This window comes from Oreochromis niloticus, linkage group LG20 (assembly GCF_001858045.2).
Source record: "Oreochromis niloticus isolate F11D_XX linkage group LG20, O_niloticus_UMD_NMBU, whole genome shotgun sequence".
Taxonomy (NCBI): domain Eukaryota; kingdom Metazoa; phylum Chordata; class Actinopteri; order Cichliformes; family Cichlidae; genus Oreochromis; species Oreochromis niloticus.
In genome coordinates this window covers 7,482,999-7,498,538 of record NC_031984.2, presented here as the reverse complement: position 1 = coordinate 7,498,538, position 15,540 = coordinate 7,482,999, and the positions used below count along the sequence as shown (strand labels likewise).

The 15,540-nt window shown below is 40.8% G+C and overlaps 1 protein-coding gene across 1 annotated transcript in view; it reads left to right on the top strand.

The window, feature by feature from the left end:
- The window catches only part of atp9a (ATPase phospholipid transporting 9A), a 36,416-nt gene that overhangs the window by 7,890 nt on the left and 12,986 nt on the right, over positions 1 to 15,540 (top strand). Inside the window, exons 6-19 of the mRNA XM_003438934.5 lie at positions 754 to 805; positions 1,793 to 1,887; positions 2,185 to 2,265; positions 2,982 to 3,057; positions 3,499 to 3,575; positions 3,776 to 3,936; positions 4,037 to 4,179; positions 4,781 to 4,893; positions 5,592 to 5,801; positions 8,049 to 8,210; positions 8,788 to 8,880; positions 8,998 to 9,081; positions 10,088 to 10,258; positions 14,206 to 14,304. Of these exons, the coding sequence (XP_003438982.1) occupies positions 754 to 805; positions 1,793 to 1,887; positions 2,185 to 2,265; positions 2,982 to 3,057; positions 3,499 to 3,575; positions 3,776 to 3,936; positions 4,037 to 4,179; positions 4,781 to 4,893; positions 5,592 to 5,801; positions 8,049 to 8,210; positions 8,788 to 8,880; positions 8,998 to 9,081; positions 10,088 to 10,258; positions 14,206 to 14,304 (1,617 nt within the window). The remainder of the gene's footprint in view (positions 1 to 753; positions 806 to 1,792; positions 1,888 to 2,184; positions 2,266 to 2,981; positions 3,058 to 3,498; positions 3,576 to 3,775; positions 3,937 to 4,036; positions 4,180 to 4,780; positions 4,894 to 5,591; positions 5,802 to 8,048; positions 8,211 to 8,787; positions 8,881 to 8,997; positions 9,082 to 10,087; positions 10,259 to 14,205; positions 14,305 to 15,540) is intronic.

Genomic DNA, 15,540 nt, shown 5'->3' with positions numbered 1-15,540 from the left:
TGATCAATGCTGAGCGTCGGCCTGTCAGACTCGATGCGCGCGTGGCATATGTGAACATGAAATGCCTTTTAATTAAATCTGAAATACAAATTCAATTAAGCGCTTTAGTTTTATCTCGAGATTTCATTTATAGTTTCTAGTTTGATATCTGTGGAAGTTTGGGATCTGCTGTGTTCTCCCCTCGCGCACAGACTGGAGTCCCTGAGGTCTTTGTACATGAAATGTGAGAAGCATGTTCTGTCTTCAGTTTCCAGCGGAGGGCTTCTCTCTGAATCACTCATTAAGTGCAGTTGAGGGAAAGGTCACACATGTTGTCCTACACATTTTGCTAATATGACCGAGTGATTCCGAGTCATCTGGGTTAGAATTCACAAAGTCATCAGTGGAGGTGATGGCAAAAGTTTTCAAATAAATCTCACTTTGAAAAGCCATGCCACTTGCTTTGTTAAACTACTATTAATCACGTAAACTCATCTAAACAGTTAGATTTTGCCAAAGCGGTCAAGTGAATTTAATGTGTAATGTCTTGAGTGAAATGGCTGGGTCAGGCTGAGTGTAAAAGCTGGCTTGGGTCCTTTTAGGGCCATGACAGAATGATTTGCTGAGGGGCTTAATATTTTGACTGACTGACTGTTGGTAATGTGGCACATGAAGTGAAAAAAAAGTCACAAGAGCATAAGGAGGTAGAAGGAAAGTATAGAATCAGGATGTAAGGTTCACGTCATTTTTTTTTCTTTCTGCCTTTCTTTGTAGAACCAGCGTGTTCCTGCTGACATGATCTTTCTAAGGACCTCTGAAAGAAATGGTAAACATCTGCCGGTCATTCATCCATATATCCACAACAGGCCGGCTGGGGAAATGAGTTGTTTAAAAAGGCGCTGAGGTGCAGGGATTAGCCCTGAGCTGCGACAGGAAGTCCTACATTGTATAAATCGTAACCGTGACCACTACTAAGTTATCACTCAAAGTTATGGTGGCGAGTTGCCACGGCCACATAGACAAAACATTGTTTGATTTTCATCTTTGTCTCTGACTAATTTTGTCTTTCAAATGAGAAGATAATGAAAAGGAAAATCAAGGGACACAAAAAAAAAATCAAATGCAAAGAACAAAAAGAAGACAAGAGGGGAAGATCCCTCATCTGAATAATCAAATATGGATTGGTGTATCATTTGTGAGAGATGACACCAAACATTGACTAAGGCAGTTTAAATTGAAATGCACAGGCTGCTGCTGTTTTATTTATAGCCTAGAAATCCAAATGTGACTAAGAAAGAAACGCTAGATGCTTGTTGTTGTTGCGTCTTCCTGTTGGGGGAAGAAAAACATCAACTTTGTTTTACTGGAAATAGTGCTCGGTTATCTCCCATTCCATGTGGAGGCCATTAGGTCAATTATGAAGGGCCTAGGATAGGATTTAGAGTTTTGGGCAGGATGACTCATGCTGGCCAGTGGGGGGGAAGGGCTCTGGTAGACGCTTCCACTTCTATCCCAACAGAAATAAACTGCTCAGTCCTGTTCCCAGTAGTCAGTGTTCATCTGTGACCCCGTGTTAAAATAAATCCACACATACAAGTAACTTAAAAAATGGATGTTTATTAAAAAAGATGAGAATACGATGAACTCGCAGTCTAGCCTTCAGTATGGTTGATAATCTGTTGTAGGCAGTGAAGTGATCAATAATGGAGTTTATGAGTTTGCTTCTTTGAAATAAAAACCTTTCTGTTGTTGCCCCCTAGAGGTGACTGTTTTCATATGGCATCAGTAGCAGCTCTTGTCCTCTCTTTTCCAGGCTCCTGTTTCCTGCGGACTGACCAGCTTGATGGAGAGACGGACTGGAAACTACGCCTCCCAGTGGCCTGCACACAGAGACTACCAACTGCTGGCGTGAGTTGTCAACTGTAGATGGAGGCTGGCAGTAACAATTCGACTGGAAACTGAATGTTTGCCCTGTTGTTGTTTCTCTTTTTCTTTTTTTATAACAACTAATAAATACAAGAGTAATTTGAACTGAGAGAAACAAGTCTTTTATTTAGCCACTACATGCTAAGTTAAGTAGGTAATCTAAAAATTAAATTCATTAATAATTGTTGCATGTACAATGTTCTGCACCACGTAGGACTCGTAAAGCCTTTTCTTTTCTTCTTCAGGTGATTTTAATCCATGTTGTCTAATCTCTCACAGGACCTTCTCCAAATCAGATCATACGTGTATGCAGAAGAGCCAAACATTGATATCCACAACTTTATCGGAACCTTTACCAGGGTAAGTGGTTGCATTGTTACGCTGAACCCTAATCTCCCTTCAGACATGTTAATCTCATCTCCAACATCTGAGTCTTTGTCACTTTTATGCTCGAGCTGTAACAGAAACCGTGCTCGACTTTGCAGCACACACAAGTCTGAACTGAGTACAGTGATTTCAGTGTTGTTAAATAACCCTCAACAGAAGCTAAAGCATGCAGAAAGAAAGATGCTCATTGAAGTGTATTTGTGCTCTCAGTTGTTGTCTTATAGAAAACAATTTATTGGTTTCATCTATAAAAACTGTGAAAGTGACACTTTTAAGTTGTTGAATGCCTTATTTTAGATCAGGAGCTGTGATACACTAGTGACCTCTCCAGATTGTACCTCGCCTGTCACCCAGTAATAGCTGGATTAGGCTCAAGTTTCAGCAACCCTGAATCTGATAAATGGCTGAATAGATATTAGATCAGACTTAAAAACCAATTTCCTTAAAGTGTTTCACCACGCTACATGGATAAAAAGTTGAAATCCTGCAAAACTCTTAACATATAGCACACCCCAACAAGCAAAAGAGTCCAAATTTAACTTCCTAGCGCTTGCTGTGTTATATATTCTAAATCACTGAATGATAAAACCGATTAATAGGTTATCTGTGGCTCAATTAGGAGAAGCAGGGACAAGCTGGTTTCTGTCCTTAGTAATCATTCTGCATGTCTGTTGTATCAACTGTTACAGGAAGATGGAGACCCACCAGTTAATGAAAGCCTCAGCATTGAAAACACCCTGTGGGCGAGCACTGTTATTGCCTCTGGTAAATATCTGACTGGTGGTGCATCTATAAAGCTGTTAAAATCCAAGTAACCAGGACCTGCGTGTTCACTAAAGCCTGATCCTTCATAGCTGTTGATTTGATGGTGTATCTAATCAAATCTACACTCTGGAAAAAAGCCCAATGAGGTAGCCCTTTCTAAAAAAGCAGAGGCACCGCTAACTATAATTATAAAGAAAGTGTGCTTCGTCTGTGGGAGAATCCACTTTAACCGGCACAAGCATGTGTTGTTCATTAAGCAATTAGAAATCTGCGTCCTCCATTCAAAATGTCATTCTTCATTTGGAAAAATCTATTCATGTCAAGATTATAAGTCTGGAAAACATCTTCCTGACATGCTGTGTTTTATGTTGTACCTTTACTATATTGCCCTGAGGCCATTTTTTTGGTCTTTTTTCTTTCCCTCTGCCTCACTTACTCCAGGCACAGTGGTGGGGGTCGTGATTTACACAGGCAAGGAGCTGCGCAGTGTCATGAACACCTCCAACCCTAGGCACAAGGTACAGTAGTGTAAGCCAGAGCTGGAAGACAGAAGTCTGATCATTTAATTGCATGAAGGTGTTTTTCCTAGTATGTGTATTTTGATACAGTACATGTGTGATTGGATTTAACTTAATTATAATTTGTCACTTCACTTTTTTACATTTGCATTTAAGTAGTTTTTAAGTAAGTAGACGCTTGATGTTTGCTTCTCTTATAGGTTGGTTTGTTTGACTTGGAGGTGAACTGTTTGACTAAAATCCTGTTTGGAGCCCTGGTTGTGGTGTCACTGGTCATGGTGGCCCTCCAGCACTTCGCCGGCCGTTGGTACCTGCAAATCTTTCGCTTCCTGCTGCTCTTCTCCCACATTGTGCCCATTAGGTCCGACTTAACGCTCTTTCTTAATGGCATCTGCAGTGCTACGTTATATTTACATGTGAGGAATGAAAAATTGCGTGCTTCCTTGTTTTATCTGATGCAGTTTGCGTGTAAATCTGGATATGGGAAAGATGGTTTTCAGTTGGATGATTAAGAAAGACTCAAAGATCCCTGGGACGGTGGTGAGGGCAAGCACCATACCTGAACAGCTCGGACGGATCTCCTACCTGCTGACTGACAAAACGGGTAACTCGGCATACCGTTTTTTTGTTGAGCAGTAACACGAGAGGATAAAGTGGTGAGGATTTTCCTAGGAGGTATTCTGTAAGACAGAGTTTAGCTGTTTCCTACCCTGCGGCGTTGCTATGCGGTGGGTTTCTTGCTCCCTGAGACCAGCTACTTACAGGACCTTTAAATCATAAAAAATCAAAGTCTCTCATCTATACACACCTTTAGAGCATAACACCTCCACCAGTGAACTTCCTCAGGCAGGAGGTGTTACTCGTCAGATTTACAGCCCTCATGCCTAATAAAATGATCGGCCATTTCCACATCCAGAGAGTGATAAGGCCAGTGGGGTCTGCGGGTCACACTAATGTATGTGCAAGTCCCCTGAAGTCTTTTTGACATACTGGCAGAAATGCTTTTAAAGTAAGTGTGAGGATACAGAGGTTGTGTGTAGTGTCAAATGCTTCTGGCATTTTTCTGGTCACCATATGTGGCTGTTACAGGTGACTGATTGTTGTTTGTTAGTTAGATAATTTAATCTTTACAATAGGGTCATAATTTGTGCTGTCAACCGTGATAACTTTTACTGTTTAAATGTCTGTAATGTGACTTTGAACAGGAACTCTTACCCAAAATGAAATGGTGTTCAGACGGCTCCATCTTGGGACTGTGGCATATGGGATGGACTCTATGGATGAAGTACAGAGCCATGTGTTCAGTGCCTACACCCAGGTGAAAACGTGCATGAGGTTGTACGATGTTATGTGTCTCTTAAGAAGAAAAAGTGACTAAATTGAGCAAACGGTGTCCCAGTATTCAGAAAAGGAGATTCAAATTTCCAAAGCTCTTGAAAGGATTAAAAAAGCATTTTTTTTTTTTTTTTTACAAAATGTATTAGTTTGTGATTATTGTTCAGCTGAATGCTTCCTGACCTCAAATGACATTCTTTATCCCTCTTGACACCAGAGGTTAGTAGAGCAGGAAACAGGATTAGCCCACAAGCGAAGCACTGACCGGACTCCTTTAATGACACCATCATTAACCCTGAGAACATGCAGCCTTCTAAAAATAGCAAATTCACAATGCAGAAGCAAATAGTTTATATTTACTCTACACATCTGGTTATGTTTACAGGCAGCTAACATAGCGATAATGGAAACTGTTGAAATGAAGAAGCTAGTTCCTCAGTCTGTGAAGCATTTCAAGTGTTAATGCAGCTTCCTCACAAACTCTCAGTCACTAGTGGCCCACGGTTTTTTCATCTTTTTTTTTTTTAAGTTGACAGTACTGATAATTAGCTCTGTTGGCTAGAATACTTCCCCTCTCTTGACCGCTGACAACAGTGAAAGACTCACATGAAAGAAGTCTGTTAAAACGTTTATATTCTTTGTTCTTCTTGCGCTAACAGTACCTTCTCTAATTCTCTTCAGCCCACCCATGACCTTCCAGCCTCCAGGGCTCCAGCAGCCACTAAGGTTCGAAAAACCATCAGCAGTAGAGTTCACGAGGCTGTGAAGGCCATCGCCCTGGTGCACAACGTAACACCCGTGTACGAGTCCAACGGCGTGACGGACCAGGCCGAGGCCGAGCAGCACTACGAAGACACTTGCAGAGTCTACCAGGCATCCAGCCCAGATGAGGTATTCAGTCCAAGAAAATGCTGTTTTTTAAAAACCTATAAGGCATATAATGATATGCACATTATTATTGTGTAAAACAGAGGTGGGCAACTCCAGGCCTCGAGGGCCGGTGTCCTGCAGGTTTTAGATCTCACCCTGGGTCAACACACCTGAATCAAACGATTAGTTCACTACCAGGCCTCTGGAGAACTTCAAGACATGCTGAGGAGATAATTTAGCCATTTGAATGAGTGTTGGATCAAGGACACATCTAAAACCTGCAGGACTCCAGCCCTCGAGACCTGGAGTTGCCCACCCCTGGTGTAAAACAAGTAACTAATATAAGTATATTGTGGTTGTTGTTACCTCACTTTGATCCGTACACAAATGATGACTCTAAAAGACTGTTTTCATATCAACGTGCTGAAGTTGAAAGCGTCATTAGACCTTCATTATTCATTCATCAGATGATATATGTTAATATATAAAGCTGAACTCTTATTTTTTGATATGTTTCAGCTTGAAATCCTTAAAATGTACTTATTCTACCCAAACCTAAGAACAAGAGCAAAACAGGGAAGCAGATTTCTGCATGTAAGATGGGTAGGTTTTTGGTTTTGGTCAAGGCTGTTACAGAGTGTCTGTATTTCTTGAATAGGGAGAGTCTCACAGAATTGCAGTCCACACTTATGTCCTTGATCAGTATGAATCCTTTTGAACATCAGGAAGAAGGCTGTGGATTTCGACTCGATCCATTTCCTGCCATGTAAATACGGATTTCCTTAATGTGCTCCTCAGCCCATTGCACTTAGCCCCCTCTGAGTTTCCTTTTTTTTTGTGATAGCACATTTTAATAGCACCCAATACACTATGTGGTGATCACCAGAAAAGAAAAAAGAAAAAAGTGTAGCATCGGTGGTTTGCGTTGTTGGTAGGAAATGGAGCCGTTTTATTGTTGTAGGTCACAATGGATAAAACAGTTGGCTTTGAGTTGCTGAGACCTGAAAGTTGCATTCAGTCAGTTTGATACAATCGAGACAGATTCAGTTTGCTTTGCAACAGCTTTCAGGAAGTCTTATTTATAGATCTGGTTTTGTGTGTGAGCACATTAGATGCAATGTCAGTGACTGTTAAATGTATGGTTTCTACTACTGTAATGTAAACTGACAGTTTGCCGCTATCCGCATGCAGATGAAAGTAGGGTTTTTTTCTTCTTTTTTTTTGTTCAACATTTATGAAAATTTTAATAAATGTTCGTTTGTATGGTTCGGTTCAACGAGGAGTGAAATCTGAATCACTTCGCTTTCCGGCTCATAAAGAATATGTCAGCCATGTGGTGTTTCTGAGTCAAGCCATCTGGGTCAAGCATTATTCAGTCCAGTTACAAATGGGCCGCTAACTCAGATGCTTCTATTATAAGGTAGTGCTGTTGTGGCAGACACCCGATCCCAAAATTCCTCCGCAGTGAATATTTCTAGACTCTGACTAAGCATAATCTTCATACTTCCCAACCTGTATGACAAACACTTCAGTAGTCAGAGCTTTGGTGACGCTAAAACGTTTCTGGTCAGACATTTTTAGGCTATGTGGTGCATATTTCCAAAATAAGTAATTTTGGTATCCCAAAATCAGTGATTTTAAAGTTGTTGTAGGAGCAGAGCAGTCTCCCTTTTTGTCTCTTATCTGCATCTGTTTGGCTTGTCTGCTGTTTGTCCTGGCAGAAGATGGATAATGAATTGGGAATGTGATCTGGTTTCTAGTCTGGAAGTTATTGGGCAATGCCATCTCCCCTCATTCTCTCTCCCCACACACACACACACACACCACCCCCGCACACATGCTTCTATTGTATTAATGGATGTCGTCTGTTGTGTCCTTCAGAAAGGAACAAGCAGAAACTATATTTTCAGTTAAGAAATGGACATCTTCCCAGTTTATCAATCAATAGTCTTAAGTGCTGAAAATGCTTGAGCTATTGATGTTCTCTGACAGTCTACTTCAAAGTGGCCTTCGCTGTTTTCTGTGTAATTCAAGTAATGGAACATCATATTGACAATGCTTTTGCCATGAAAATAATAAAATGACCCAGGCAGAGGTCACTTTCTCTTAATGGGTTCTTGAATGATGATAATATTTTATTTGGTAGAAATATATGTTATTAGCTAAAAGCTACATATTTTGCCTTCTTATTGTGCTCTATATATATTTAGTGTCAGTTGTGCATTTTAATGACCGCTCACTAAAGCCTTTACACTGTGCTTTTGATAGGTGTCGCTGGTGCAGTGGACTGAGAGCGTCGGCCTTACACTTGTAGGAAGAGACCAGTCATCCATGCAGCTGCGGACCCCTACTGGCCAAATACTGAACTTCACCATCCTTCAGATATTTCCCTTCACTTATGAGAGCAAGAGGATGGGGATTATAGTCAGAGTGAGTGCCAAAATGAATATTATTACTAGCTGTTAGTGTTAGTAGGGGCTGCTGTCCATCTTGCTTGAAATATTTTGATACAAAGGAAATGTACTGATTTCCTCACATCTCTATTGCTTAGAAATTACTTTCAGTTACAGTCAATGTAGGTCAGTGGTTGTTGCTATGATGTTGATTCTTGCTTGGTGCTGACTTTAACAAGAAAAACAAACGAAAAACAGATTTGTACTAAAGTGTATAATCTGAGAAAAACCTCACCTTGTGACCTCTGACTAAGTCGGATGACTAACTTTATTATTGCTGGCTGGGATATTACTCAGGAAGCCAGGGATTTTTAAAGTTGACTTCCTCCTGATAATATTTTCAAACACTTTTTAACTCTCTTGTGGATACCAAAATAAGTTATGAATTTCTAGGCAACACTAAATAATAGAATGGCGCACGTGCACTTTGGCTCGTGCACGCTGAGAATAAATCCCCCTGCGCGAAGCATGGCTGGGTAATCATTGTACCAAATATTAAATAAAATTTTATGTACCGTTTGCACATGATAAAGCACAAATCAATGTTTTTCTAGGATGAATCAACAGGAGAGATCACTTTCTACATGAAAGGTGCCGATGTGGTGATGTCAGGCATCGTCCAGTATAACGACTGGCTGGAAGAGGAGGTATGTTTCTATGTTTCCCATGAGTCACGCCGCATACCTGATGACACTGATTTTATTCCTGTTAATAGTAAATCACATACATTTAGATCACATGCAGATGTTGTCTGTGTTTTGTAGTGTGGGAACATGGCGAGGGAAGGTCTGAGAGTCCTCGTGGTTTCCAAAAAGTCGCTGACAGAGGAACAGTATCAGGATTTTGAGGTAACAGCCCTCCATGAAATTGACCTACAGCAATCTAAGACTGAGCTCAGAGTTGGGTTTCAGATTCAAGTATGAGAAGATGGGGCTGGTGAAGTGTGCTTAGGTTTACAAGTGCTGTTATACATGCATTGTTTGGTCTCTGTCTAGTAAAGCCATTACAGTTTCAACAGTGTGATAGTAAAACATGCTCAAGTTACATTAAGCATCTGCCGACTGACAAGCATTACACATGAGACTGATATTTGGAGCAGACATGTTCAGCATTTCTAAATGTCAAAGTGTGTCCTTGGGTAATTAGACTAACCTCTGACCCCCCCCTTCAGTATTTCTACCCCACTGTTCCTCACATACACCAGGCCCCCCTCATTGTTTGAGCAGGGCATGGCTGTCTCCCCTGCAGTTGTTAGCCCCAGGCCTATTACTGAAGTGTATAATTGAGTGAGCAGAGCTGGTGGGCAGCAGTGAGTCACCAACTGAGTCACACACAGAGTTTATGTTCCTGTATGAGTCACACTCAGATTGTTTTTGCTTTATCTCACTTACAAATTGCCCTCGAGCTGAAATGCTAAAGATGGGCGTTAACTGATTGATTAGGTCTGTCCAGTGTGCTGTATGTATAGTGTGCTGTAAGTACAGTGTGCTATATGTACAGTGTGCTGTATGTACAGCTATTCAGTTTAACAAAGCTATATTTATAGCTTCCAGGGCTGCTTGAAAATTTACATTTATACACAGATATTTGTATTCAAAGTATCAATGCATTTAGGATGGTATATCTTTATATATACATGATTAAGTCTTGTGTAGGTAGACTGCAAATTTGGCCTTATGTATGCACAATGCATGACATATTCCTATCTAATTTTATTCCTTATTTATTTGTTTTTCTTGACTCTCGTGGCTGACAGCCACATTCCTGTTTCCTTCTTTTATTCCTGGCTGTTTCATTTCTTGCAGTGATTTCACAGTATTTAAACTTTCTTATCCTCCCGCTACTACTCTCCAGGCGCGGTACGTGCAGGCCAAGCTCAGCGTCCATGACCGCTCTCTGAAGGTGGCCACAGTGATTGAGAGTCTTGAGATGGAGATGGAGTTGTTGTGTCTGACTGGGGTGGAGGATCAGCTCCAGACTGATGTCAGGCCCACTCTGGAGATCCTCCGCAATGCAGGCATCAAGGTCTGTGGGGTGGGGTGGAGTGGGTAGATGGCCTTACAGTGCACAGCAGCAACAAACTAAGAAGACAAGCACATATGTTTATGTCATATTGGCTGTATGTATCTCAGTACAACCTTCATTTTTTCCGTCCCTTAAACTTTAAAACTGACACTTTAGTTATTTGCTGATGATTTTAGATGTTCAATTCAGGCGACGTCCACACTAGCCCGGATAGATTTGAAAATGTTGTTTTCGTCTGAAAACGCTCCGCGTCCACACTATCATTTTCAGTCATTTTCACAGAGTTGTACGTCCACATTGAAACAGCTGAAAACGCTTACGTTCCAGTACTGCGCATGCGTGAAACACAAGACGATTCGACCTGCCTCTTTTCTGTCGGCTGTTTATTTACTTTCCGGCTCTTTGAAACGTTGCGGAGGAAAAGCACTGAGTTTTTTAAATGGACTAAGAATGAGGTGGAGTTGTTGCTGCGAGTAACACAAAACAACAAAGTTGCAAAAGTGAGTGAGAATTCAAGAATTTGAAGAAAAGTTATCTGAAGCTTGTACAAACTGATATTAATCTTCAATAGGGCTGTCAAAATTGAGAGCAAACAAAACAACTGCTGTGTAATGCCCTCCGCTATCTTAGTTTAATTGGTCACATGACTGCATCACATGACTAAAATGTGTCATCATTTTCAAAAAGGCTCCAGGTTCGCTGTCAACACTGCAACGCGAAAACAGCGTTTTCGCGTTGCAAAAACCTTCTTCTGACGAGGTTGACATCCTTATTAATTCTTTTAATGAACACTGTCTTGCCATTCTTAATCAGGTTGCTCCTTTCAAAACTAGTCATTGCACTGTTAGTTCCTGCACACCATGGTTAAATAATCAAACCCGTGGTCTTCGACGCTCCTGTCGAAAAGCAGAGCGTCTCTGGAAGTCCACTGGGCTGGTTGTCCATCGGGAACACTTTAAAGAACTTCTTCACTTATTTAATGAGTCAGTTAAAGAGGCCAGAGCCTCTTACTTCAATAATCTCATAAATCGTCACAAAAATAACCCAAGAATTCTATTTGATACCATCAACAGTATTGTTTCTCCTCCAACTCAGCATGCTGTGTTACTTTCTGATGAAGACTGTAGCACTTTCCTTAATTACTTTGTAAATAAGGTGATGGACTTGAGATCCAAAATCTCCTCAAGTGCCTCCCCTTATGAAGATGCCCCTTGTTGTCCCGGGTCATTTACTTCTTTTTCTCCAATCACACTCAATGACTTAATTGCAGTAATAGGTAAAATGAAATCCTCATCATGCTCCTTAGATATGTTACCTCCCTCTGTTCTGTCTGGGACTCTCACCAGCATTGGTCCCACACTACTATCCATCATCAACAATTCACTGAGGCAAGGCTGCGTTCCGTCCTATTTTAAACACGCTGAGGTAACCCCTCTGTTAAAAAAACAGAATCTAGATCCTACCTCCCCTAGTAGTTATCGTCCTATTTCAAGATTGCCATTTATAAGTAAATTACTAGAAAAAATTGTAGAAAATCAGTTCAGGTCCTTACTATGCCGATTGCAGATTTTTGACCCTTTTCAGTCTGGCTTTCAAAAGCAGCACTCTACAGAGACCGCTCTCTTAAGGGTCCATAATGATCTACTAATGGCATCTGATGCAGGAAATTGTTCCGTGATCATTTTGCTAGATCTTAGCGCAGCCTTCGATACCATCGACCACAAAATCCTACTCAACAGGCTGAAGGTTCTGGCTGGTATATCTGGCACCGCCTTAGACTGGTTTTCTTCCTACTTATCAGACAGGACCTTTTCTGTTAGGACTGATAGGTTCTCCTCCAACACTGCTGCCCTAACCTGCGGGGTTCCACAGGGTTCAGTTTTGGGTCCATTATTATTTTCTTTTTATATGCTTCCTTTAGCTGGCATTATTCAGTCTTTTAGTGACCTTTCTTATCATTTCTATGCCGATGACATTCAGCTGTATATGTCCTTTAAGCCTCATCAGCTGGATAGGCTGTCCACCCTAGTCCAGGCTTTAACTCAAATCTCTGATTGGCTTTCTAACAATTACCTTGTTTTAAACATGAACAAGACAGAGACCATGATCATAGCTCCTCCTGATCTATATTCTAAAATCAGTCAGGTTCTTGCCCCTTTCTGTTCTTCTGCTAAGCCAAATATTCGAAATCTTGGAGTAATATTTGACTCTTCTTTGGGCCTTGACTCACACGTAAAATCTCTGTCTCGTTCCTGTTTCTTTCATTTAAGGAATATTTCCAAACTGCGACATATGGTCTCCTTAGCTGAACTGGAAAAAATTGTCCACGCATTTGTGTCATCGCGTTTAGATTATTGTAATTCCCTGTTTACCAGCTTGGATAAATCATCTCTTTCTCGCCTCCAAGCTATACAAAACGCAGCAGCCAGACTGCTAACTCGCTCTAGCAAGCGAGCTCACATCACTCCTATTTTATGTTCTTTACATTGGCTCCCAATAGATTTTAGAATTCGTTTTAAAATTATTGTTTTAACATACAGAGCACTAAATGGCCAAGCCCCAGATTATTTATCCAAGCTTCTCACAAAATACACTACTGCTCGCCGTCTCCGCTCACAGACTCAGAGTTTGTTGGTTGCTCCCAGAACACGTCTGAAGACAAAAGGGGACAGAGCCTTTCAGGCTGTGGCGCCAAGGCTGTGGAACAGTCTACCTCTACAACTACGTTTGGTTGACTCTGTGGAATCCTTTAAAAAACAGTTAAAAACTTTACTGTTTAAACAAGCTTTCTGTTGACCAATGCTTTTTACATTTTTATATTTTTTAATTTACATTTAAATTATATATTGTGTATATTGTGCATTTTGCTATTTATTGTACTGTTTATTTTAATCTCTGTGTGCAGCGCTTTGTGACTACCTGTCTATGAAAAGCGCTTAATAAATAAACTTTACAAAATAAACTTTACAAATGTATCTGCTTTGGAGAGCGTTTTCAAAACGCTGCATTTTCCTTGACCGAAAACGCCGTCTCAGTGTGGACGGGAGACCAAAACGGAGAGAAAAAGATGCGTTTTCAAACGAAAACGTATTAGTGTGGACACGGCCTCAGTCTTTGAAAAGGATGCTCTTTCCCAGTATGCTCTTCATAGGCGCTAAAGCACAAGCGTAGCTCACATGTTTCACACCCAAAAGGTAAACAACAGGCACTTAAACCAAACTTCAGAAAAAGTAACAAATCTCAGTTTCTCCGGTTTATTGTGGCCATGGCAACAAACATGATAACGATTCAACTTACAGTCTTAAGTCTTTCCTGTAAGCCCGTTTTCATCCTCTGCTTTAGTACAGCAGATGGAAATAGAGTCAAATTTCTTTGGGTCATGGCCTTTAAAACGTTTTTAAAAATCAGCGGCTGTGCAGTTTTCCAAAACTCTTGACAAACTACTGAACACGGAGTCAGCTTCTTCTGTAAAAAGTCATCCAATAAAAATGTGTGTGTTTTATAAATAAACCACACGAACAGAACATTGCTTTTTAAAAGTTACCACTCATGTAATTTGTTAAAATTAAATTCAACTCAGCTGCATTTGGGTGGAGTCAGAAATGTCAAGATGTGAGGATAAAATCCCCCCCAAACTTTTTCTTTGGGATATTGATGAATCAGCCATGTCAATTCTCTTATATAATCGTATGCAAGATCCAAAATACTAATGAGAAAGAATTTGGATGCTGTGATACCAGTCTGTGTGATGACTTGCGTTATTTTTGTTTGAAGCACAAGAACTAAACTAACACTGTTTTTAATGGTAAAATAGTTTCACAGGCTTTGTCTTAAAAGCTTGTGGAGCTATCTTCACAGGCTTTCATTATCAAGATGATTAGTCTCAAAGTCTTATCTCTGGGTTTCAAGACACTGGAGTGGGATTTCTGTCTCTGTTTCCTGTGTAGGTTTGGATGCTGACCGGAGACAAGCTTGAAACGGCCACGTGCACTGCTAAGAACGCCCATCTGATCACCCGCAACCAGGACATTCATATCTTCAGACCAGTAAGTCCAGGAAACAGACCCGTGTTTCTCTTGTGCACATATCTAGTGGGTAATAGTTGATTTTACTCCAGGGCTGATGTCAGTTCAAAGCTGCCCTGACAGTTTCTTGAATCTGTCAACCCACGGGCATCCAGGCTCTGTGACCAAGGCCCATTAGCTAGTGGTCATACAGCCCAACACAACTACGCATGCAGGCCCGAGCCAGCATCCACAGCTGAATAAATCACCTCCCACCAGTGAAAGCATCCAAGCCACTGTCAAAGAGAACAAACAGCCCTTCGCTCAAACAGAGGAGAAACCAGCTGAACCACTCCCAGAGGGAACATGCAGAGGGCTCACTTCCTAATTTGTTTTGCAGGTTTCAGGCACTGTAGCTGCTTTGATAGTCCCCTTCTGCCTTCACCTCTGGATCCATGCCAGAGCAGAAGGAGCGTCTGCCACATAGGAAGGTTAAAACTTGCGTACAACTGTGGTTACTGGAAGAGAATAACAATGGTTGGCAGTGCTTAAAAACCTCTGTCCCAGTGGACGGGGGTGTGCTGACTGGGCCTGCTACACATACATCTGGATTAGTTTCCTGGTGGCCACCAATGGCCTGAACTGGACTGACGTATGAATTGTCAGTGGTTGAAGGATATTCATTCCAGAGCATAGCTTTTGTTGACAGATTAACACCATGCCTTGTCAGTGCTGAATTTTTGGAGAATTTGAGTCTATATTTGAACCTGACACAACTGTTAAGAAATTCTGTTTATTTTTTCAGTTTTTTTTATGCAGGATATTATCCCGTTTCCCCTTTCCGTTTTTCCTTTAACACACCCTTTTAATATTTGCATTGTAATACATCAACAATACACTACAGTCTAGTTGTGTGCAAATGTAAGGACAAACCCTGAATAATTTGCATATGCATAATTTTATTTTTAACCTCCTCTGCGGTAAGTTTAAAAACATTTTTACAATAGGGTGAAATTACCTTATGCCTTTTTTGTGTCAATACATGCCTCTTTAAGACACAGTGCTCAGCTAAAAGGTCAATCATTTTACTTTTTAATTTAATCTGAATGATCTTATGGACTTTCAGTTCAGTCATTTACAGTCTAGTTTTTGTGAAGTGAAATTGTCTGCTAAACTAATATTAAAATTTTAAGGTTTTTGTGCCAGCCTTGCCTGCATCTGTGGACTCGGTTACTTCTTTTTTCAGGTTGTGTGTCACTTCCATTCTCATAGATGCAA